The sequence below is a fragment of the Haliotis cracherodii genome, unplaced genomic scaffold, assembly GCF_022045235.1.
Source record: "Haliotis cracherodii isolate W230 unplaced genomic scaffold, xgHalCrac1.p SCAF_3, whole genome shotgun sequence".
Classification (NCBI taxonomy): Eukaryota; Metazoa; Mollusca; class Gastropoda; order Lepetellida; family Haliotidae; genus Haliotis; species Haliotis cracherodii.
Window position 1 is genome coordinate 29,132,329 of NW_027266286.1, and position 26,472 is coordinate 29,158,800.

The following is a 26,472-nucleotide window of genomic DNA, read 5'->3' on the forward strand; positions in this document are numbered from 1 at the left end:
GGACAATCCATAGGATAAAAATGAGTGAAAATCTGTGATTCAAACACATAATATATGGATCCTGACACAGCAAAGGGATGCAACTCTGCTCTGCTCCACTTGACCAACTTTGTCCTTATTCTACAATGGTATATGGATGCTATGGCTGGCTTGTGTTTTGTTCCAGAAGAACAATGACGATCAAGCTCCACAAGCTACTATAGCTTATGTCTGACTTTGGCTATCAAAGCTTTGGATTTGATCCCATTCAAATTCTGTGACCCCCATAGAAAATGATCATTGTATTTTGATCTTTATTAGTTCGAATGGTGTCAAGAAAGACATTGAAATGAGCCACACACTGATGTAGTTAGTCACTTTAGTTCAAAGGATCCTCCTAGTCAAATTTGAAGACAATCGAGACACTGATGACACTATTAACCCTGATCCTAATAGTCTTACTCCTATTTCAAGACCAAGTAATTTCAATCGCAGTTAGAAACCTGTTGATAAGTTGTTAACACAAGCTACTACAGACTGGGTGCTGACTTAAGATGTCAGAGTTTAACACCATGGTCTTGTATGGACAATCAACGGTCATCGTTTAGAAGGGTTTTAGTTTGGACACGTAAACCCTCTACATTATCTTAATGGCCAGTTTGGATTTACTTTAGTGTATTACACAGAAGCTTCACATTCAAATGGCTTTTCCCTATAAAAAAGGTAATTTTTATTCATATTCGTCTATTCATCGTATGGTTCACGAGGCAATTTTAAGTTTCCTAATTTAACAGAATCACGTACTTGCTGAACCTGTAACCCAACCAAGTATGATAAATTTCAGACCTAAATTCATTACAGAACAGTTTAGAAGACATTGGCTTGTTTGACAGACTCTTTAAAATATTTCCAGGATAAAATATTCCTCTCACGTGAAATTATGAATATTTAATAGTGTTGATAGAGGAATGAATATGTCTAACGCCCCATATCACATTACTGAAGCAGTCTCCCATTGTGCAAATATTCAAAGAGTTTGAATAACAGCCGAATTTCTATACACAATGTCAACTACCTGGCTGTGAACGCTCCTATCTATCTAGACTATCTAAAAGCTTTCAGAAGTAACGCTAACAGAAATTATTCTCTATTATTTGGACAGAAGTCTTGTTCCCTCAAAGACAAAAGATCAAAGGTTAACTATGGAAAACCTGCATCTATGAAGACATAAATCTGTTCCACACTGGAAAAAAGCGATTACATATACACTGTCATAAGTGTGTGTTAACGTAAGCTGGCAGTAATAGGCATGATATGTGTCACTTAGCTGATAGTTAATGTCACACCAGCAATATTCCAGGCATATAGCGATAATAATATCCACACTTTACATTACATGATTCAGTTATTTCATACACATTTTCAAGACATTATGGGGAACAAAATGAAATCATTTCTATTCAACCATTTTTTAATGTTCTATTTCTTCAGCAGCAAGGGCAGGTAACTCAAGACATATCATAGAGTCATGATTACACGTCAAGAAACTTTTATTTGCATTGTCTACAAACCCCCAAAATGTGTTATTAACTATTGTTGAGAACAAAAAAACAATAAGTTTTCCAGTAGAGGTAAAAACAAATATAGCTAGATTCCCATCATAAGCCCATATTGGAAAATGTCCCTTGAATATCGATGAGTAACAGAGTAGGGCTGGGACGAGTTCAAATTTATTACCAGGGTACTACCCCCCGATTGTCCGATTGGGAAACGTTTGACTGTACTCCTGTTAAAATTAATTTAGATACACATATAAACGGGTCTGGTCATGCAAACACTGAAGTTGACTGATGTTTTATCATTAAGCAAACATATAAAGTCAGAAGGAATGTGTGCAAAGTCAGAAGGAATGTGTGCAAAGTCAGAAAAAAATGTGGACATTTATCACTTATAGTGTAACCATAGAGTTCTAGATAATTTTTGCCATTAAACAATATAATCTCGTGACTAAATGTGGGTGCGGGTAGTCCTGTGGGTACCCGGGTCCTACTCAGTACCCATCCGACCTGGGTACCTAAGTAACCCGTCCCAGCCCTATAACAGAGTAATGACAAGGTATGGTAAGGTAAGGGAATTACAACTATACATGAGAAGGTTGGAGAGTTAAAATAGGGTAATATATGCGAGTTACATCAATATAAAGTAATATGTTGTTTGGACAATGACATATGTGGTTCTAACAACCAAAGGTAGGACATGAAAGTTATGACAATCCATGGCTAGGTATTGGATGTGGGACAATCTGCAGGAGTTGCTCCAGTAGTCGGCTTCCATCACTTCATGGAATGAAGCCCAGGAGATAATCTGTGCGCATGATGTGTTGTGATCTTTAGTTATCCCAAGAATGACTCCGGTAAGGTCAGGCATGAGGCTGTCCTCCACCACTGGTCATGTCTAAACCACCTACAAACATGTGTCCTCTCATCACGTTTACACAGGGTAGGGGCCACGTGGTCAGTTTACTCAGGGTTAGGGCCACACTGAGCTGTTTGATCTGGCTATCACCCATGTCATCGGTCAATATGAACACTGGACATACACATGGTATACAAACAACTGAAAGGTGATCAGAGCTCGCTCAAATCGGCATTCATTCCGGAAAGAGGTATTGAATCGTGAATAAGACTGAAGGCAGATTGTCAATGTTCATTATGTCCATGCTTCACCTGGTGTGGGGTGTGGAGTGAATGGTGGTTAATATTGTAGTTAGCATCATTCTTCAACAGTGATCAATACTTTTGGATTCAAATGACACAATCTGCCAGGTAACATATAATACAACTCAATTGTTTGCTCTTATGTCAATTAGGAGTACAGTTGTTCCAGAACCTTCCTGGGATGCGGTCAAGGGAAGTGTGCACTCGTGAAACAAGTTTAACAGAAAAACAGTTCCTCTGGAACAGTTACCATGGTTACCAGAATCTGTCTTTACCTACAACTCCATCTAAAAGTATAATGCTTAAGATTATAAAGCTGTGTTTCCAATTACTTGCTTTTAAACAAAAAGAGTATGTCTGTTTGGATGGCAAATCATGTGTAGGTTGTACAGAATAGTCAACCCCCGACATGTGAGAAGTGCATTTCAACTTACTTTGAGCAACATGTAACAGATAGTTTTTCTTAAAGACCAAGAACAACAGAATTGTCTGGATACTGGTTAGGAACAAAGCCATGACCTGGACTGAGCAGCTTCTTACAGGAGATGGGAGATTTGGGAATCAAAGTGAAGATGTAGAGATGTGGAGGTGGGGGCACGTAATTCCCTCTGACCAGGGCCAAGATGGGGAGTCTGGACACAGCCTTCTATCGAGGATGGGAGGCAGACGGCAGATTAGCGAGTTTCAACTGACTTGGACTGAGAGGCTTTCAATAGGAGACTGGAGATTTAGCAATCAGAGAGTAGATGTGGAGGTGGGGGCAGGTAATTCCCAAAGATCTTACCAAACATGACAGGGTTTCTTTGTGTGGGACAGATACACACCCATGACTTGTTTGGTGATTAGGGCAGTAAAACAACTCACCATACTGCACTAGTCTTGCAAAACCGAGCATTTTTTTCCTTCAGAACATAACTGTTGTCTTGATCTGAAAGAAGCTAATCTTTGAAGAGTGACATCAGCTATATTGAAAACCTGGGCAGGTAGATCAGGTTGAGATGGTGGAACTTTCACACAATGAGACCTACAAATAACATACCATAATAATATTTTATTTGTTTATTTGTTGTTTAATGCCACACTCACAATTATTCCAGCCATCATGGATGTATGACATCAACCTGGACAAAATCCAATCTGGACCAGCCAGGCCAATGATGGACTTAAGGATCACTCAACATGCAGTCAACCAACCATATCTCAAAAACCAAATACGAAAGTCACAATTCATGTCAATTACAATAACCATATCATAGAAGAGGCGGGAAGTAGATTAGATGTGACACATTCGGCTGTCCAATGCTGGGTGAGTGGGTTGGGTTTAACGCTGCTTTTAACAGTATTCCAGTTATATCACGGCGTGTCAGCTTAATGTAGGAGGAAAGCCCGAAGTGATGCAGGTCACAGATGTTTACCACTTCGGTGAAACCCACGAGCACGGGTATGGTCCTGACAAACCTGGAAACATAATCGGGACGAACTGGGATTCAAACCCACAATCATAGGTTTCTGGCAAGCAAGGGAGGCAACTCTGCCAGCAAATCGTGGCGCCTTAGATGACTGGGCCACCCGTGCCCCCCTGTCCAATGCTGATATTTAGATTTGTAAGCTAATACATTACCTGTGACATGTGTCACGGTAACCAGGCAACGCACGGTACAGTTCATCATGGGACAGTCCACCTGTTACCTCATGTGTTCACAATCTCCAACATAGTCCAACATACATCAACACTGTGGTGCATTCCTGTAGCCCTTAAATATGTCACATGTTCCATTTTGTACTGATGACCATCTAAGCAACAAGGCGAGTTGTGGTTGCTTGTTGTTCCGAAATATTTTTGTTTTGTTTGCTGGTTAGAATTCCCTACAAGCTATACTGGTTGTACATGGCAACTTAAAGGATTGGGTGATCAGGGTCGGTAATTAACACTGGTTCGTCTGGTCCAGACACGGTTGTTTACTATTGTTGGAGTGAGTGAGTATGGTTTTATGCCACTTTTGGCAATATTCCAGCAATACCAAGGTGGGTTAATTACACCAGAAATGGGCTTCAAACATTATACACATGTCGGGAATCGAACCTGTGTCTTTGGAGAGACGAGGGACTGCTTTAACCACTAGGCTATCCCAGTGCCCTTAATATTGTCGAGTGTGACGTTAAAGAAAGAAGCACATCATCGCAGGGCTTACTGATTTTCAAATTCATCTACATGACACAGCCATGATGAATGTACGGAACATGGTTTATACCCAACAGTAGCGGCCTATATGTTCATAACAACAGAGAGCAAACTGTCATACAATATCTGCAGCCACCATGTTTGAATTGTGCAGTGGCTCGCCACTGACACCTTCCTGTAAACAGTCTGGGACATCTATGGTTCACATACTACCCATAATTTACCTACCTACTGCTTCAGAACCGGCCTTCCTATTCTGAAACCTCTTTCGGTTGGCCTGTTTTACTGCCTGATCTCAACACATGCCCTGTACTTGTTCACTGAATGGAGGTTAAAACTCTGCTCAATATATATGTGAACCAACTTGGGGTTTTGTTCAGTTAAACAAATCTTTATATTTCATCATACATCACAACTGATCAATTTTTAATATGTTCAATTTCTCGGTTACCATGGTAACTTGTGCATATTAAATATTTTCAGGATTTAAACAAATACCAGAGCTTTGATCAGCTACAGGTAAAAGGTCCTCCCTAAAAAGAAGAAATGGCAAAATGAATCCAATAGGCCGATGGGCCTGTACCAATAAATCAACACAAAACTTACAAAAATAATATTGCAAAATAGAACTTTTTCCCCTCCCCCAAATGGTAAATGAAAAACACTAGTGTATGGTTGGACTGACCGACAGCAGGTATGAATGGACACAATGTGCCGACCAACATGTAGAACAGGGTGACGACACTGTGGGTACACACGGGGAATCGGGTCTTTATCTCGCGCGATGAAAGACACGTTCTTTGAACACGGGGTCATGGCATCTCAACCTCCCACCACTTGTAGCGAGTGTTTGTGTCCACTCAAACACCTCTCACACGAGATATGCCCACCCATCTTCATAGAAGCCTGTCGTTTACAGCAAATACCAGTCGATGTAACACCCAATTTACACCTTGGACAGAAGATTCCGCCAGCCCAAACTCCGAAAAGGAAGTGTCTTTATTGGGACAAAAGAGAAAATTCCTTGTTTCATTAGGACAGTTGGGAGGTGTTTGGAATCAAACAATTAGCATTGAGTTTTGGAGGAGTATTTGACTAGCTGGTTAGTACAAGGTGCCGAAGCTTGATCAGACCTACAGCGAGGCTGCTGGAAGGTTTAGGACGTCCAAATCTGATGTCACAGCTCTCTGAGCCGGCCGGGCAAGGAATGCCTTTGATACTGAATTTATGTGACTGATTGAAACTGTTCAAGTTTGTTTAAAATCGATCACATTTTTCAGAAACAATTTTTCAGGTTTCTTTAGTTTCAATATCATGTTCTCAACATTTACAAGAACATGAAGAAACTGCTGCATCAATGTGTAAACATGACAGAGAGATACATGTATTGTCTCCGCCAGCTATCTAGGTCCGTCTTGTTTGGTTGTTCTTTAACACTGCACTCAGCAATATTCCAGCTATATGACGGCAGTCTGTCAATAACTGATTGTGGACGAGACAATCCAGTGATTGACATCATGAACATCGATCCATGCAATTGGGATACGATGACATGCATCAACAAAGTCAGCGAGTCTGACCACCCGATCCCATTAGTCCAATTCTAACTCGGGTCTTCACAGTGTTTAGGTCTGTGGGAACTGTGATCTTGACGCATAAATGTAGGATATATATAGTCAGTGTACATGGTGTATTATGGCTGCCCAGGTAGAACAATGTCTTGTCTCATTAACTGCTATAATCAATCATGACAAGTTAACCAGTGCATCGTATAAAGAACATGTACTTCGTCAAGTGAGCTGGTCCACCTGCATATACTGATGAATCACCTATTTATAACCCTCTCTGTACACATGGTACACAGGCTAGTAATCTGTATCAGTAAAAGATGACATGGATGTAGACTTAATCAGCAATATAAGGCTAATCAGATTAAAACTAATGAGTTTCATATCCTCCAGACTCTGGCAAATCTTCAGTTCCTAATTACCATGAATAATGAGTTCAATTATGGGCAAGTGGCCCCTAGGACGGATGGATCAAGATAATCCTTATTTGCTTATGTTTCAACTGTTATCATGGTTATAGTCCCTTAGATGTGCTTGGATGTGCTTAGATGTAAGTGACACTCTTTCAACAAAATTTTAACAATGTCAGAGTAATGTCTTTTGGGGAATACCCAAAATGGGTTGCACACGTGTCGGGAATCATCCATGAATCCCACCAAAGTAAAGACATTATCCACTGGGCCATGTCACCGACCTTGCTCTTGACCTTGTATAGTTCATCTAGTAGGACATCTTCAGGGAACATACAAAAAGTTCATTAATTTCTTTCCATTAGAAGATAACGAAAATTGGATAACATGGTTTATGATGTTTAAGATCCATCCAATCAATCAAAAACAGAAACAGACATTTAATCTCTGATGAACCCATTTAACAACTTACAAAATGACTCAGCAGTCATCTAAAATCATTTCATCATCACCTGAAGCTATGGTTCACCTTGATTTCAGAAAATCTTTCGAAGATGCACCGATCAAAGTCTCACCAGGAGGGATATATATGTTTCCCATACATAAACAGTCACCAGCTTGCCCTGGGGTGAGGCAGTATCTACCTGCCACTGGCTAACTCATTAGTCACTCCCAATCTGTAGTAGATTCCTTGATGAAGAAAACACACACAACATCATAAAGTCAACACCATGGTGCCAGGATCAAACAGAAGCATGGATTTATCACTGATGACCCTGCTAGCAGGTGATAAAGGCAGGTGTTCCTTGGAAACATTTAAATGCATGTTTTTTTCTTACGGTTGTCCTATCAAGCTGACTTGTATGATCCTCTTATCCTATTTTACCAATGAAATAAACAGAAGAAAAGAACTACCGGGTCAGCATGGTAAGGTCATGACTGAAACAGGAAGCTTGTGCATGCATCTGGCATGACATGTTGAATACGCCTCAAAGAAAGCCATACACAATTCGACAATGTAGTGAAAACATCAGAAGCTAATATTTCATTCAGTGACATACTTCGTTCATGTGTAGCAGTTTTTAGGTTTAACACTGCACCCAGCAATATTCCAGCTATATGACTGCAGCCTGTAACTAAGCCAAGCCAAGCCTGACCACCCATTTAGTCCTCTCTTACAATAAGCATAGGACCCATGAAAATCTGCGGTAGAATAGGTCTTCAACACCCATTCTCGCCGTAAAAGGTTGGTTGATGCATGTCATCGAATCCCAATTGCGTGGATTGATGCTCATGATGTCAATCACTGGTTTGTCTGGTTTAGACCTGATGATTAACAGACTGTCATCATATAGCTGGAATATTGCTGAGTGCGGCATATGTTTCCACAATATCATAGAATAAAACGGCATGACATTGTCACGACAGCAAATATAATACAAAGACATACATGTATAGGAATTAACAACAAATCAGACAAATTTTCCCTTACAAATGAAGTATGTTTTTTAGACTTTTCAGACATGTTGTCCAACAAGAAGTTCCAAACTAAATTCACCTGTAGCCTTACTAAAATATTAAAGACTTACTGGTGTTTAACGTACTTTCCCTGACACTAAATGTGACAGGTATATGACTGCCAACTCAGTAAATATAGTCAATGGTGATCCTAAGAAAGCTTCTCATACGAAATCCCAGCGGCTAAACATGTTTAATCTGTATATACCCTACATCGAAATACTGTCGTATATCTAACTCAAGCAGGAGATAATCAGCAACTCTACCAGCCCCATTTATCATCTGGCATGCCATAAACATCGTCTTTGCGCCTTCATGCTGCCTCCTGATTGGCTAATCCTGTGGTACATATCTGTCTGTCACACGTAATTGGCTAAGTGATACTGTGCTATCTGGAAGGTATTGCTTGGTATCACATAGCACTATCAATTACAATGTTGTAAATTGACTTGGAATGGCCATGGCTCATCTCCTTGCCCATGTTGACCAGGTTGTTTACAGTAAATACTGTGTAAAAGTCTTATTTACGACCTCTACAAAAATTCCTTTGTGGGTTTAATCAAAAGAGGAATTTAGGGTTAGTTTTGGGATAGTGTCTTGTTTTGTTGTATAACCTCTTACTTTAATTCTTTTATCCACATATTACAATGACAGTATCATGCAACATGGAATTTTCATATTTTTTGTGTACATTTCAAACATACAAAATGACTTTATGAAGCTAAAATGCTATACAAATCAAGCCATAACAAGAAGAATATATGATCTTAGAGAAACAAGTTTGAAAATGGTAGAGATCAAATATATTTCTTGATACCGTGCTCCCTCGTTATTGCACTCTTCAATATTGCACTAACTCGGTTATAGCGCATGGTAAAGCATGGCCCCCAAAATTTACTTACAATTTTTGATAAACTCAAGTTTTCCAATGACATGATGTCTCCCCCATCTCAGAAAACATTATCAGCTGATCACCGCGATCACGTAACACCGGAAATACCATGAAATATGCAGATTTTCTGGGTGCTAATATTAAGAACATTTAAATATAAAAACGTGTTAATTGTTAGCATATGATGTATTTAAAAACATTTTAATCATCGAACATATCATTCTGATTACCTTTCATTTAATAAAGTTTGCAAAACTTACCATGAACACATCGAACAGACACGTTAATAAAATATTTCTTGCCTAAATATGACTTGATAAAAAAAAAAAAAATCATACATGCTTATGATTAAGTTTTTTTATACCATGTTAACTGTACTCATAGATAATGGAGCAAGTGATGCTTCCATTTTTGCAAGCAAAGAATCCAGAACAACAGTATTTTTTAAACCGCTGTTGACATCAATAATTAAGCCATTCATCAAATCATTGCCATTTCCTGTCAAGCCAGTTAATTATCTGATAGTTTGTGCAAGACTCGCATGAGACAAAGCAATCAGAGCTACGATTGTAAACATTTGCTAATGACTTTGTTATCACGACCCAGCCAGGAGATAACTGTAATTATTTTCTTTTCCCCAATTCATTACTTGGACATGAAACATTGATTCTGAAGTTGCATAACATTGACTGGCACAGCAGGTACTTGTAACCAACTGTCAGTTTATTTGTGTAAAGTTGGGGATGTTTGTAGATCACAGTAGGCTAGAAGTGTCAGATTCTTAGACATAGAGCAGGCACCTCACTCACAGTGTTTGTCAAGCTGAGGTTAAGGAACAGGAATGTCTTTTTTTAACTAACATGGCAGAAGTGGACACAAAATGATGTTTTTTATGTACTGGATTTGAATATGCTTACTATGCTGATGAAATATGTCTTATTGAAGCATGTGCAGAATTCATAGCCATCCATTGTTGTATCTTAATTAGAAAGTAAACGTTCCTTATACAATAAAAATTTTACTCCATAAAAAGTGCTTATAACAATCTGCTCAGTCTTCAAGAACATGTTTATCCAATTGAACGAGTGAATATTGGCACTGCCTGCTCTGGAATCCCCACGCAAATAAGCATGGGGTGCTGTAGACCTACTGAGCCCCTGGACCCATCAAGAGACAAGCATGGGGTGCTGTAGACCTACTGAGCCCCTGGACCCATCAACAGACAAGCATGGGGTGCTGTAGACCTACTGAGCCCCTGGACCCATCAAGAGACAAGCATGGGGTGCTGTAGACCTACTGAGCCCCTGGACCCATCAAGAGACAAGCATGGGGTGCTGTAGACCTACTGAGCCCCTGGACCCATCAACAGACAAGCATGGGGTGCTGTAGACCTACTGAGCCCCTGGACCCATCAAGAGACAAGCATGGGGTGCTGTAGACCCACTGAGCCCCTGGACCCATCAAGAGACAAGCATGGGGTGCTGTAGACCCACTGATCCCCTGGACCCATCAACAGACAAGCATGGGGTGCTGTAGACCTACTGAGCCCCTGGACCCATCAAGAGACAAGCATGGGGTGCTGTAGACCCACGAGCCCCTGGACCCATCAAGAGACAAGCATGGGGTGCTGTAGACCTACTGATCCCCTGGACATATCAAGAGACAAGCATGGGGTGCTGTAGACCTACATAAGCATACAACTCTTTTAGCAACCTTAAAAATTTGTTTCTTAAGACTAGTCAAGAGGAAACCTTACTTCACTAGTCCTCAGAGTTTGTAGCTTGTCCTGCTTGAAAGAGACACAACTGTTTACTGTGTTTACATTTTCTGTCAGTTTTATTCAGTTCCAATTGTAGCAAACTTGAAGCACTGAGAACTGGTTCAGAATGATAGACCCCAAATACTACTAGTCAATGAGGACTAGTACAAATTAGTAGTCTCGAGCTCGCGGGCTTGCAGACAAGAGCAAATTTCAAAGGCTGTATCACGGGAAAAACTGATCTTTCCAGTGTGACAGCCTTAGCCCAGTTGATCATTGAGCCTAGCCTTTTGCACATAGTCAACCCAAGGGAAGTTTAAAACCTTTTTCTGACAGACAAAAATCATGTTTATGTAGGTGATAAACCAACTTTTTCATTGCTAGATCCTGTTGATGTCCACAGATGTTTTGAAAATAAATAAGCATATCATGCTGTCATGTTTTAAGCCAAACACATTGACGCGTCGACTCATCAGAAACCGTGGAAGGTGGTGACATCTTGCAAGTGCACACAATGGCCGACACCTGATGTGATATTGCCAGCACACATTAAAAACTTCAGTGGTCTGGTTTTACGTTTCTTTTCATGACTTCCTCGGCTAAATATTTGTTGAGTTATACCCGTCAACAATCTACCCTGCTCGGAGAAGTGCACGGTCACATGACCTGCCTGGCATGCTATAGGAGAAGGAAGGCATTATATATCTGTCAGCGGTACCTGCACAGGTATTGTATAGCATGTTTAATGGAGTCAAAGATGTCAATATGGACGTGAATAAAAGCAAGCAGTGCCACTTCCTATCAAGTGTAATCAAGGGGAAATGTGTTAGTGTGTACACATAGATGCTCACTTCACCCTAAACTCTTCACTGCAACTTGAGAAGAGGCTGTATTCAAAGTTTTTGTCATTGATAACCATTGCCACTGATTTATTAAATAATTCATAAGTAGGTCAAAGACTGAGAAATGCTTTTCATCTTTGTTAGAAGTGTTGGACATGTAAGCAGACGAAGGAATATTTAACACTCAGGATATGTCCAAAATTAAAATCTTTCAATTTGGGAGTGCTTTTTATTGTATTTAAATCTGTCAATAACTGGTGTGCCGTCACAGACACTCAATATATTCAGCCTGGGTAATGCATTGATTCTATCCAGCTGATCTCAAGTAATATATTCTGACAATCAAGTGTACCCAGCATGAGAGTGGAATATGAGCCCTGGGACCCCCAGGGAACAATGAGTGGCAACAGCGGGAGAGAATACCTGTAATATGGCATGGGTGTGAATACGAGTCATAACACCCTCATATGGGCCATGCTATCAGCTATTCACCAGTGTTCACTGACCTAGTGATACAACACAGTGGAACAGCTTCCTGTGCTTTGAATGTAGAAGCAATTTCTGGACTATTTCAGAACTAACACCTTTTATTACAGAAGCATCAGTTTGATAAAATGGTCATTTATAGGCGTCTTAACCAAACAAACTAAAGAATAAATTGGAATGACAGAATTTATGACCTTAGAAAAGGTAGATTTCTCCAAATGAGTCATCAATATCTTGGCTTGGGGTGTCTGAAATGGAGCCACTCACAGACTCAGTGTGACTATAGCAGTATAGTACACTGAATAAAAAGTAAATACTTAAGCATGAAAACAACAACATGTGAACCTTCCCAATTTTGGACCTATAAATGTTTATTTCCCCAATTTGCCCACCTCAGGTACTGTAATCTTAGATACATGCCTGCACTAGTTGCTGGGAAATCAGTACAAACAGTATACACCATTGTCCCACAGTAACTGGTTTAGTAGAAGAGCACAGCTTGGAGCCAATCTTGTGTAAAATCTTCCCCGTTTCAGGAAACACATTGTTACAAATACTCACAATGTTGGCTTGTATGCAACACACCACCGACATCTTTTGAAAGTAATACAAGTCCTGTGCATGCTTAAGGTACACTAAAAGCTTTGTACCCAAAGCAATCATTCAAGTAAACTGTTACCATAATTATGCATTGCACATGTCAGTTTTTGCCTATTGTTACCTTTCGACAAACAACGTACTGAAACTTGAATCGCACATACAAACATACAAACAGGTCAAATTCAATCTTCAAATGTATCTATATCTCAAACACGTGCTTCAATTGAAAAATGAACAAAGTACAGTTGCATACTTGATATCACCATGTCATAAATACTTGGTATTTTCTCTGACCACCCCCTCTAAGCCTAGCCATGGAGATTCAGGATCTAAGCAGTTGGCGGGCAAGCCCTACCTTGAACCAACCCACCACATTGAAACTTGGGTAAACCCTTTTGATCAGGTCTATAAGGACACTCCGTCAAACTGACAGGACTAAGTAGGGCAGGTTTCCATTGTCTGAATATTCAATGGAGAAATAATATCTATGAATTAGAAGCCGAGAATAAATCACAACATACATTAAAAACGATCTATTTGAATTGGTTAAATATCCACATGTTCTACTCCACTTTTGAGAAGGCTTTTTTTTCTTTCCATGACACACACAACTGATCCTCATGATATGGCAAGTATATATCTAAATAGAATGAAATACCTGATTATCCCTATCAAAAGTTAAGTAATATATATTTCAGCTTTCTTTGTCTGCACTGAACTTAGATCGCTTACTACAATATCCCAGAGAGTATCTTTTGTTTGTTTGTTGTTTAACGCCGCACCCAGCACTATTTCAGCTACATGAAAACAGTCTGCAAATAATCGAGTCTGGATAAGAAAATCCAGTGATTGATATCATGAGCATCGATCCACACAACTGGGATACAATGACATGCTTCAACCAAGTCAGCAAGCCTCACAACCCGATGCCATTAGTCGCCTCTTATGACAAGCATGTCACGGCATGGGTTGCTGAAGACCTATTCTACCCTGTATCTTTTAGGGTGAGTACTTTGTCAGTGAATGTGAGTTTAATGTGGTGAGGAAAGCCAAAATTGATGTATGTTGTTGTTGTATAGCACATTACCACATGGTGGAAAACATTCGTGGGTGACCAAAGATCTATGACTAGCAAATCCTGGCTTGGCTAAGGGACACAACTCTGTGCTGCAAATTGTTGCACCTAAAAAGATTGTTACCCAACAAATGACTAGACAGGGTCAGGTAACTTCATCTCAGATCAAGGAATGTATTACCGTATTTTCTCGAGTATAGTGCGCACCCATGTATAATGCGCACCCCCCTCTAGCGGGTTCAATATTTTGGAGAAAAAAAAGAAATTTTAATATTATGCGCAGAAAAAAATTACACCGTACCCTTTCAGCGAAGTCCGGCAAACGAACGGGTGCTGAGAAACTTCGTCAGTACAAATTCGAAATTTGAGATAAAAAATCACCAAACATGTTTACTTACCGTTTAAATAGTATTTATTGTTCTGCTAGGCATTGTTATATATCTAGGGATTAAGATTACCTTGTGTATTTTCTCGTAAACTAAGCCGGAAACAGCAATCAGCTGTACACACGTTTTCTTGGAATCGACCGGTGATTCGGTCAAGACACACCCAATGATATAACTTTATAGGATTTTTAATGCAAGGATCGGCAACAATTGTATCTGAAACTATTTTATTTATCAGGAATAATATATTCCATTATTTTCTTAATTATATGCAGCCTTTACTAAACATATTTAAAATAATAATAACCCTAACCGAAGCAGCTGATCGCTATTCCCGGGTATTATTTTTTACATGGAACATGTCTGACTAGTCACCGTCAAGGCTCACGCGCACGTGATCACGTGAGCGCGAGAATTTCATGTTGACATAGAATCCTCAAACAAAAACAAATATGACTTTTAACGAGTCAAAGTATGTCATTTATGATATATGTATCCATTCTCTGTCAACTAAAGTTCGTTTCAAGGCGTCAATAGCGGTATTCTGACCGTGGTTGCTGTTAATAACGGTGAGTTGTGCGATCTTCCGATCGCTTCACACACGAATTTGCCGAAATTAATAAAAACAATATTATAAGGAATTTTGAATAAAATTAATGAAATAAGTTACAAACATAAGTCCAGAAATACAAAGAACACTTTTTATAGACAGACAGTGTAATTACATGATTATTTTGCGTACTTCAGTATGGATTTGTTGACATGGTATTTCCGGTGTTTCGTGCTCACGGTAATGTATTTCCATGGGGGGAAAAAACATCCAAACTCATAATTCGTGTATAATGCGCACCCCCTTCTACACAGCTGTGTTTTTTGGAAAAAAAGTGCGCACTATACTCAAGAAAATACGGTACTTGTAAATGACTTGTGTTTACAATAATTCCAACACATATATAATCCACTATTGTGACATAAACATATCTACATGCTATTATCTTGGCATAGGTAAGTGGAATTTGAGGGAACACTCATTCCAGTGTTTACCACATTCTCTGCCCTACCCCACTTTACCCCTTTACTGAAGGCAGATAAAGACAGGCTGGATGAAAGGCATTCAGGCGATCCTTTCACTACAAATCACTGCTCAAACACTGAACAAGGTTTGCAGACCATACAGTATAGCCACAAGGTGTCATTGTTTAATGTTTGGATGGCTGATTATACGGTTGAACACATTCAAATCCCTCGCCATCAACAGACTGGAGCTTTGAACAGGAGACAGACACCCAAAAGTGTTGTGTTGAAAATAGAAGACTTACAGTGAGGGGATAAACCTCAATAGGCAGTATGTAAAGGTCTTTCATAGTAAATGTCTACAGAGTCCTGGGACGTTTTTCAATTCAATTATTTGAATATGGCACAGATGTTGAAAGTCAACATCCAGGGTGTACTTAGAAACCTGTGTGTTCACAACCTGTTCATTTCTTACAGAATGGGGTCTTACATTTTGTTGAGCCTAAATCATAAAGAGACATATAAATGACAAAATAAACAGGTTTACCACGTCCCTTGTTGGTAAATATTTGATTTTCACTGCTCACTCCTCGGTTTTTAGCGAGAGTTTATTCAGCATTTTGGGACCAAGGATTATAATATCATGACCATGGACACCTTCCTGCCACCAACATCACAAACAGGCCTCCTTTTGGAGAGAGTTGCGTTGTCAGTATTATCTAGGGCTGGGACCGGTAACTTGGGTACCCGGGTCGGGTGGGTACTCAGTAGGACCCGGGTACCAACAGGACTACCTGGACCCGTGGTTAGTCAGGTGATATATTGTTTAATGACAAATATTATCTAGAACTCCATGGTTACACTACAAGTTACTAATGTTTGCATTTCTTTCTGACTGTGCACCCATTCCTTCTGATTTTTCAAATGGTTGAAAAAAGATACAACCTAATTCAACTTCAGTGTTTGAATGACCGGATTGCTTAATACATGTATCTAAATAATTTTTGCCAGGGCTATGCTACAAATGTTCCCAATCAGACATTTTGAGACATCTCCTGAGACCTACGGTGGGTACTTGGGTAGGGTTAGGTAATAGTGGGGTGGGTACCCAGGGAATAAATTTGAACTCGTCCCAGCCCTAGCATTATCATTGTTTATGTTGTAAGGCCACAATCAATTAATCTTCTTGTAACTGCAAGTCATGAACAATGATAGGTCAATTCCCTCAACACACTTTTAACAATTAATGTCTGATCATCATCATCTATCACAAACAGTGCCACTACGCATCACACTACATCAACATAACTGCTACTCTGGTATATATACTACTAAAAAGGTTTAGGAGCGATTCCTTCATATTACAATAGCTGATTGGTCACTGCATGGCAAATTAACTATAGAACTAAAGTAATATGAAAGAATCATGTTGCAGAGCTCCAGGTAAGCTGCGTATCTGCGTGAAATACGCATCAGAAATGCAGAAATACGCAGTAAAATAACATAAGCGTATCAAATACGCAACGAACATTACAGATACGCTTCAAAAATAAAACTTGAGCGTAGCATCAAAATATTGTGAAGTAACCCTGCGTATTCAATCAGCAAATCAGCAACTTATTTTGAAATTATAAACAGGCATTCATCAACCTTGCCAAACTCCACAATGACAGTTACATCATGATCATTTGCCATCACACTTTCTTATAGAAGTATCGTGGTATTTTTTAGTCCTATAAAGCTCTCGAACCCACATGACACCAGCTTGCAGGCACTAGATGAATAGTGTTTTTAAATATTTAACTTAAATACCCACATGTGTAAAAACTAGTGGGTAACAGAAATTTGAATACCCAGATAGAATTACAGATACCCAATGATTTTAAAATGCATGGGTAAAATACCCACAACACCAAAAGCTTATCTGGAGCTCTGATGTTGTCCTTAACATTTTTTGATTGGCATATATAAGGCATTTCCTACAACAGGTGAGTTGCACATGTTGCACAGGAGCACTGCAAGCTTGACAAGAGCATCCCAAATATGTCCACTCGTACCTCCAGGAAGATTTCAGCTGTCGAACGTGCCCAACATTGTCATGATCAAGGCTCCCAGAACCCTGGTGTGTATATCTGCGTATTTACCTATCAGACTGTGAGCTTCTGTGTTCTCTGTCGTGTTGACAAATCGCTGTCAACAGTTACTTACTTAATCCACCGGTCCCTTACACGTAGTGTCGAAAACAAATATGTAGACAAACCCATTACCCACCAGATCTGCTTCTTGTGGCAATGACTGCAACACTTAACATTGTAGTAATGCTCTCAGGGAGCGATCTCAGGGCTACGGCAGCCGCAACTCCCATTCTTTTACAAGGCAATGACTGCAACACTTAACATTGTAGTAATGCTCTCAGGGAGCGATCTCAGGGCTACGGCAGCCGTAACTCCCATTCTTTTACAAGGACTTACAATTGTTGTAGCGCTAAGATCGCTTTGTGGAATGGGACCCTGGAATTGTTTAATTCAACTTTTACAAAGGTTTCTTATTTTCATAGTAATGACATTCTCGTTAGTAGCAGGCACAATTACATCAAATCTGTAGTTTACAAGTGTATTTATTATTCTATACATATACTTTGTGTCATTTCCACTGAAGAACAATTATTTGACTTTTACATATCAACATAATTATATGATGAAAATGCCCTATTCTATATAAATCTTAATCTCAGTCAGTCCTTTTTATTAACTCATTTTTTATTTACATAGTTCACATTTTTTTATATAAACCTGTTGAAAAATATATTTGGATTTTATTGGTAACCCAGGGCTAGGTATCGCCATACTCAATCATGACACCAATGGATTAATACAGAAACATGAAGTATAGATGTCTGATTAATGTTTGGGTTTATAATGTGTCCAGTAATGAAATAAAATCAAAACTTTGTTCACAGCCACTCTCTGGTGCATTCAACGATCCCTTTATGCAGCATCCGGCATTGATCAGGATTTCTCTCTGATCCATCTCTCTGATCCACCTAGACCCGTGAAGATCAGGGGTAGAATAGGTCTTCAGCAACCCATGCTAGCTGTAAAAGGCGACTATCCTTGTCGTAAGAGGCGACTAACGGGATCGGGTGGTCAGGCTCGCTGACTTGGTTGATACATGTTATCGATCCCAATTGCGTGGATCGATGCTCATGATATCAATCACTGGATTGTCTGGTCCAGACCTGATTGTTTACAGACCTCCGTCTTATAGCTGGAATATTGCTGAGTGAGGCTTTAAACAACAAACCAACCAACCAACTGATCCATCTAATGCAAAGACTGGACTTCTAATTGATGGAATATGAATAAGTTTTTCCGTCTCTAGACATGCAAAAAGTTAAAATGAAAAATATTCTTAAGCACAACTGCACTTTTTAAAATAATATACTCGTCCAAAGAAGTTGAAGTACACCTGATTCTTTTCAATGACTATAGTTAATCTGTCATGGCTGGTGGGTATTGCAGCACAGCCTTCCAATTATGGGAGTTCTTTAACTTGTTTTGAGTAGTATATTATTACTGATGATGTGGCAGATCACTTACTTTACCTATGTTGTCAAAATCTACTTCCACATGACTCCAAGCACCAGCACAAACTTCAATACATGATAAACATGCATATGATTCATGTTGAATAAACACAATAAATTGATCCACAAATCTTCTGGATGACATTTTTGCATCTAAATTGATTGCACTGTCAAAATAAATGGACAGCCAAACATGGTTTTAACTTCAGATGTGACAACCGCATTGTGCTCTAAATGCTTTGAGACATTTAAATTCGAGATTAGATGAATCATCTTAAAAAAAAATATGTGTGTGTATTTAGCAAATCCATTCTTCAATATCAATGGCAACATATTTGCAAAAGATACAAATATTTTAGACATGTTGGATAATAAATACACAACTTGGGCAAACATGTTTTTCAACAGAGATCGAGTCGTTATTTTCTGTGCTGTAAAATAGCTCAGAAACAAATCACAATCTTCCAAAGAAAATGTCAGTGTTATTTAATTTCTTAATTCTTCAACAGTATGTATTTCATCATTAGCCTCTTCCATGTGAAATGTCTGGCTACCTCAAGCAAACCTATTCCAGCTTCACAGCTATGAGAAACTAAACCAGCTTTGTATTTTATTGTTCTGTTGTACAAAGACTGTCGGCAATAAAACCTAATGATCGCACAACAACCTCCCCACTGACGCTGATTTATTTGTTTTCTGGCTTTGTGCGAGCTTACAAACTGGTAGCTGCATTGTATGCTTGGAAATTCATTAAATGGTTTGACACAAGCTCATGATTTTATATGACTCTTTCCGCAAGAAAAATACAATCTTTTGACAATTTTGATTAATAGCTGATCAGTGGATAGATCATGTTAAGATTTTAATATACATTCATCAGATTCGTCTGTAAGAAAGGTCAAACTGGTTTTGTGTTTTCTAAAGATTTTAGTTTGGTTCATTTGACTTCGTTGACATTTAATTTTATCACCTGAGCTGCGAGTTAGAAATATTTTATACCTGTTCAACCAATCCTCCCGGTTGCATCTTTTGACTTCAATCAACTCCTGTGTTGTGTCATATTTTTTACCTGTTCGGATTATCATTGACACAATCGCTATATTTACGTCTTTATCACGTGATTTACTGATCCGACAATGTGCATGTTCAACAATGTTAGCAGACACGCTACAAAGCGACGTCTGTGTTATTAACAAAAGTTCTGTCTTTGAGTTTTATCAAGTGAGAGACAGAATCTAAATCTTATTTAAAAAATATACCAATGAAACAGAAACACATCTCAACACGCGTTACAGTCTACCCGGAAATATACCCAGATAGGTAGCTATCTAGGTAGGTAGCTATAGCTGGTATGGCACAACACCAGACGATCATTATACAATAATCGCCTTAATTGTTGGGTAAACTTAATTAGACCAGTTAAAATCAATCATTCATGTCAAAATACACGTTGATTTATCATTATCAAATCAAAACAACCAAAGTTTAACAGCATTAGTAACCACGAAGAATCATTTCTTACCTGTCATCAAAGTAAATCTATCCAAGTTTCACGTGGAAAGACGGCCCCCTTTACAGAGGGCCTGAGGTAGGGTAGCGTTCCAACCGCGTCCCATCGCAACACAGGTAATCTAGGTGTAAACGAGTCCCGCCAATTAACACTCTTTGTAAATTACATCCAAAGAATCCACTGACACCAATCAGGTACCTGTCTCCAACCTCCGCAGCACTCGGCGTGGTTAAACTCGGAGCGACTGAATAGATCCCTCAAGTGTTCTGCGACATTTACAACTCCAGCTTGTTCAACGGAGTAGTCAACCAAACTACATGTCGTAGGATATCGGTGATACTCGGAGGTTTCCGTCATACAGGTAGACTATAGGCTGTTTCAATTTGATATCGCTGCGACATATTTCCTGGTGGTATTGTTATGAGGTGAGGTGAAATTGAGTTTAACGTCGCGTGCAAGATTATTGCACTTATACAGCATTATATACCGACGCGTGCGTGCGCGCGTGTGTGTTTTATAAATATGTTCCATATACTAATATGAAATGTTATTGGTTTCACAAGTTTATAATCAAATAATTTTTTTTGTATATTATTAGGAGTCATTAAATTCATTGTTTTTTCATTTCAGAGTTTCCAATGAAATTTTATTCACGAAACGTTCGAATTCCTTTCACAGAAGAATTCTCACGTTTCTAATTTTATGTATGTAGTTTTTCATGTGCATGTGTATTTAAAATTTGTGAGGGGCCCTTTGGGTAATTAATGGTACAATGTCATCGGTCATCTCTTCACAAATTCTATAAAATCAGAAGTTAAATATTATTTTTTTTAAAATATGTTCACCTGGCCGTAACTGACTGCATGTTTTGTGACTTGTTACCCAAGCTTCAGCTTTGAAATTATACTTTTGAATTATGGTTAGGTTTCAAAAGCCTAACGAACAAGTGTTCTTTTTCCATTCGTAAATGTTTGTCATTGTTAAACAATTTATAAAACGGAAAGACGGTAAAAAATGGCCACTCCCACATTCATCAATGTGTTTGCTTACATTATATATAGAACGCATATTTGGATCTCGAATATGTTGTGATTCGGTTTTTTAGTTGCATACCAGTTTCTCCAATATAATGCTCACCACACCCTGCACCTGTTAAAACATATAACATATTTACCGCGAACGTCTATGTTGTTTTTGACAGTAAAAAGTTTAGCTTCGTTCAATTGAAATTTGCAGTCTTCAGTTATTATTGGGCAAGTTCCACATTGATGTGCGTTACATTTTGTTACACTGACGGTATTTGTATTTTGTAAGTATTTAGATGGACAAAGAATTTGATAGAGATTTTTAGCATCTGGATGTGTGTGTGTGTGTATGTGTGTGCGTGTGTATGCGTGCGTGCGTGCGTGCGTGTGTGTGTTTGTGCTCCCGACAAACATGTTTAATGGCTTTAGAGGAGTGAGTTTGGTCTTACCAGCTTTGAACATTCAGCATTTCAGTTATGTCACGGCGTGTCAACTTGACGTGAGAGGGCTTGACGCGGTGCAGGTCTTAAGCCCCCCGTTACACTATCAAACACAGATAAAAACAAAAATTGGTCAAAGAAAACCAAGTTTTCTCAGTCAAAGTTGGACTGTTTGCACTCATCAAAGTTTTCCAGAGGCCATCCAACGTTTAGCAGGAGTTATCCTGCCAAGATGGATGCTGCTGATGAAGAATGTTTTGCTGTTATGTGTATTTTGTGTATTGTCATGTTGAGAAGGCGGCGTCCGGGGAGGCAAAGGAATATATGGTCCCTGGATTGGCTGCAGAGGCGGCATCAGCTTAGTGCCTACCAATCTCATTAAAATAATATCCTAGTTCTCGCTACCGCTAAACAAAGAACTGAGGACATCACATTACGGGTCACGTCAGACGACTATGCGCAAACTTTGACCGACCAATGAAATGACTGACAAAAAGTCGACATTAGCCAATCAGAAGGCAATTTTCTCGTGCTTTACGGCACTAATTTCAAATTGGTGACTACGCTTCGAAACATATTTGGACAAATTCTCGATAAAAAAATTGAAACCAGAACAAAAGAACATTCTGGAATGACTAATAGATGGTCTAGATTGTATGGATTCAGTCGTTAAGCCCGTAACTATCGTTCGGAATACCCTATGTTGAGGTGTTCGAAGTTGCGTGATTAGAAATCACATTCCGACTGTCACTTTCATGATCTGGTAAGCGACGCTCTGATTGGTCGGATGAAAGGTCGTTCTGACGTTCTCAGATCTTTGTTTAGCGGTAGCGAGAACTGAGATCTGATTTTAATGAGATTGAGTGCCTACAATACTCATCTACAAGAGTAGATAGAGAGGATTCCAGTGCCTATGCCAACTATATAATCATGAATAGAGACACGTTCAGGTTTCTTCTTGAAACCGTGAGGCAGGACACAATGCTGAGGGTTTCTTGCATTCTGATTGGCTAAATTACATCAAAGTCCACCAAAATTTTATAAGAAACAGGATTGGTTTCTATTCCATCAAATTCCGTCAAAGACTTTGTCAAAGAATTTGATGATATTTTTCATTATCCAAAAACTGGTCACAATGGATCAAAGTTCTTGATAGTATAACGGGGACTTTTGACATTTACTACTTTGGTGAAACTCACGAGCACGGGTATGGTGGTGGCAGACCCATCTTTGAGTAAATTAATCATTTTACAGTTCAAACGAGCCTCGTAATGTCCAAATAACAGAATTAATGTATTCCAAATCTCTCTCTCTCTCTCTCCTTCTCTCTCTCCTTCTCTCTCTCTCTCTCCAGATCCCCAGATCGTGGGTTGGAAGCCCAGGTTCATCCCGAGTACGGTCCTTGATCTGCCAGCACCATACCCGTGTTTGTTAAAACTGACGGCACTAGAGAGGTAAATGTCTTCAATTCGCATAGCCGTGGAAATTGCTGCTATATGAAGTTCACAGGCCTTGATATGATAGTGCTCAAAGCGGCCTAAATGTTTAATCAGTCGAAGTGTGCACTTTTTGTCATTGGATGCATCACGCTTTAAAAGTATAATGTTATGAACAAAGCACCAATGTTCGTGACATAATTTCATTTCTCATTCATCTCATCTGCATCATCCATCATATTAACAAGATGGCGACAGTTATTCCTCACGACTTTGAACGAGCATTCAATCACGTGAAAGACGGAAGTTCCAGATATGACTTTGCATGCTCTGATCTCTATTTTCGCTGTCCTGTAAAACTTATGAATCATGTACAATCTTTGTCTTTGTGGCTGCGTGTAGTAAGTTGCAGAAACCAAAGAACATGGCATTTATTTTAAAAACAAATGTTAGAATGTTTTTAATCATACTCATTGGACCACGACTGATCACGTCTATAGTCTGTACATGTCACCATTGCTATATAATGAATAATTCTTGTTTGTTTGTTGATTAACACCGCACCCAGTACTATTCTATCTATATGACGGCTGTCTGAAAATGATCGAATCTGGACCAGACAAACCAGTGGTTGATATTATGAACAACGATCCACGCGGATGGGTACGCAGACACGCTGTCAAGCAAGTCACCAAACCTGACAACCCGATCCAACAAGTCACCCATATACGACAAGCAAAGATAATATTAATATGTTTTCTGTAAGCCATCACATCAAGGGACACAGGTCAAAATATCATGATGTATAAACCTTGACAAGTCAAGGATAAAGAAACTAAAATCAGCTCTTACATAATTACAGAATATTGCAGGATAATATATTGACTTCAATACTCAAACACATTTACCTTAAAATAGTCACGTAAACACTGATCTGTCCTTAACTCAATGACGTATACAGATGTAGACATTTCTGATAGACTGGACATTGACTGGACTAAAGTCTATGACGTATACAAATGTACACATTTCTGATAGACTGGACATTGGCTGGACTAAAGTCTATGACGTATACAAATGTAGACATTTCTGATAGACTGGACATTGGCTGGACTAAAGTCTATGACGTATACAGATGTAGACATTTCTGATAGACTGGACATTGGCTGGACTAAAGTCTATGACGTATACAAATGTAGACATTTCTGATAGACTGGACATTGGCTGGACTAAAGTCTATGACGTATACAAATGTAGACACTTCTGATTGCCTGGACATTGGCTGGACTAAAGTCTATGACGTATACAAATGTAGACATTTCTGATAGACTGGACATTGGCTGGACTAAAGTCTATGACGTATACAAATGTAGACACTTCTGATTGCCTGGACATTGGCTGGACTAAAGTCTATGACGTATACAAATGTACACATTTCTGATAGACTGGACATTGGCTGGACTAAAGTCTATGACGTATACAAATGTAGACATTTCTGATAGACTGGACATTGGCTGAACTAAAGTCTATGACGTATACAAATGTAGACATTTCTGATAGACTGGACATTGGCTGGACTAAAGTCTATGACGTATACAAATGTAGACATTTCTGATAGACTGGACATTGGCTGGACTAAAGTCTATGACGTATACAAATGTAGACACTTCTGATTGCCTGGACATATATATTGACCGCGGAGAGACCGTGGAGAGAGCGAAAGTTTAACCTCGCACAAAGCAAGAGCGTCAACGCGTAAAGTGCAAAACACAACTTCTTTGAAACAGACTATACACCGTAAAGCGATCGATGCGCCGGGATCGGGGTGACACTGCAGGTAAAACTGAGCATGTTGAAACTGAATTGACCACGTATAAAACACCCCTGACTGTAACCCGACCCTACTGAGTCCCACGGTAACGCTTGTCCCTGTTTCTTTACCCACACGTTAAAACATGGACACTAGGACGGATTTGGGTAGTTTTTAATCTATTATTAACCCATTCACTATCAACTCCCTTCTACGCGACTGGCACGAATGGCTTTATGTCTTGTTATATTGATCATAGTAAATCAATATTTTAGCAATGTGCCATAAACTCGGCGTTAAGTTAGGACCCGGGACGTTATTGTGTATAGAGTATAATGCAATGAAAGTCACAACGCAGAAAGATTACTGGCGACATTGATTAAATTTGCATATGATATTATTTTACTTTTTTAGGATGTCCTGTCAGGGCGTACCTGTTGACCCGTGTTTGACATCACGAATGGGTCATGGTGAATTCCGAAAGACAAATACAACTTGATGTGAAGTACATTCACAGAGAGAGAGAGAGAGTCGGCGTGAAAACGAACCGCATTAACCACTGCCCTACCGCCCGGCGCGTGAAGATCCGGGTTACAACAATTGTTTGTCGTTGCGACTCTGCTGTCGTAAGAGGCGACTAGCGGGATCAGGTTGTCAGACTCACTGACTTGGTTGATGCATGTCATCATATCCCAATTGTGTGGATCGATGCTCATGATTTCCATCACTGGAATGTCTGGTTCAGACTCGATTATTCAAGAAACCGCTGTCAAAAAGCTGGATTATTGCTGAGTGCGGCGTTAAACAAAAAACAAACAAACAAACAAACAACCGCCTCAATTGTTGTGAGTCTAAGGTATGTTCGATCTTTTCAATAATCAGCGACATTTTCCATATCGTCACGTTCATACGGCTCCGTTCCCATGCACTCTGAATTCGACATTGTGTATATTTGTTAAACTTCCCCTTTCCGAAAATATACTGATTCATACTTTCACCACCAATGCACTCTAAATCTGCAAAATGTTGATAAATATTGTTTTTTTTCTTTCAGGACAATACCCATGAGTGTGGAGAAGGGGATGGCTACGAGTCGTTTGATACTAAATCATGCTTTTGAATGGTTTATATTTTAGAACTATTTATGTAAGTTTGATTGGGGTTTCAACTATAAAAAGATTTGTTTTAAAACACTCTATGATTGAATGATGTTTTATGTCGCTTTTACTTATACTCT

At 39.2% G+C, this 26,472-nt stretch overlaps 1 protein-coding gene across 1 annotated transcript in view; it reads right to left on the bottom strand.

Moving 5' to 3' along the window:
- The window catches only part of LOC139473893 (uncharacterized), an 86,513-nt gene extending 65,691 nt beyond the window's left edge, over positions 1 to 20,822 (bottom strand). Inside the window, exon 1 of the mRNA XM_071256688.1 lies at positions 20,537 to 20,822. Coding sequence (XP_071112789.1) covers positions 20,537 to 20,543 — 7 coding nt within the window. The 5' untranslated portion in view covers positions 20,544 to 20,822. The remainder of the gene's footprint in view (positions 1 to 20,536) is intronic.
- Positions 20,823 to 26,472: the final 5,650 nt, after the last annotated feature.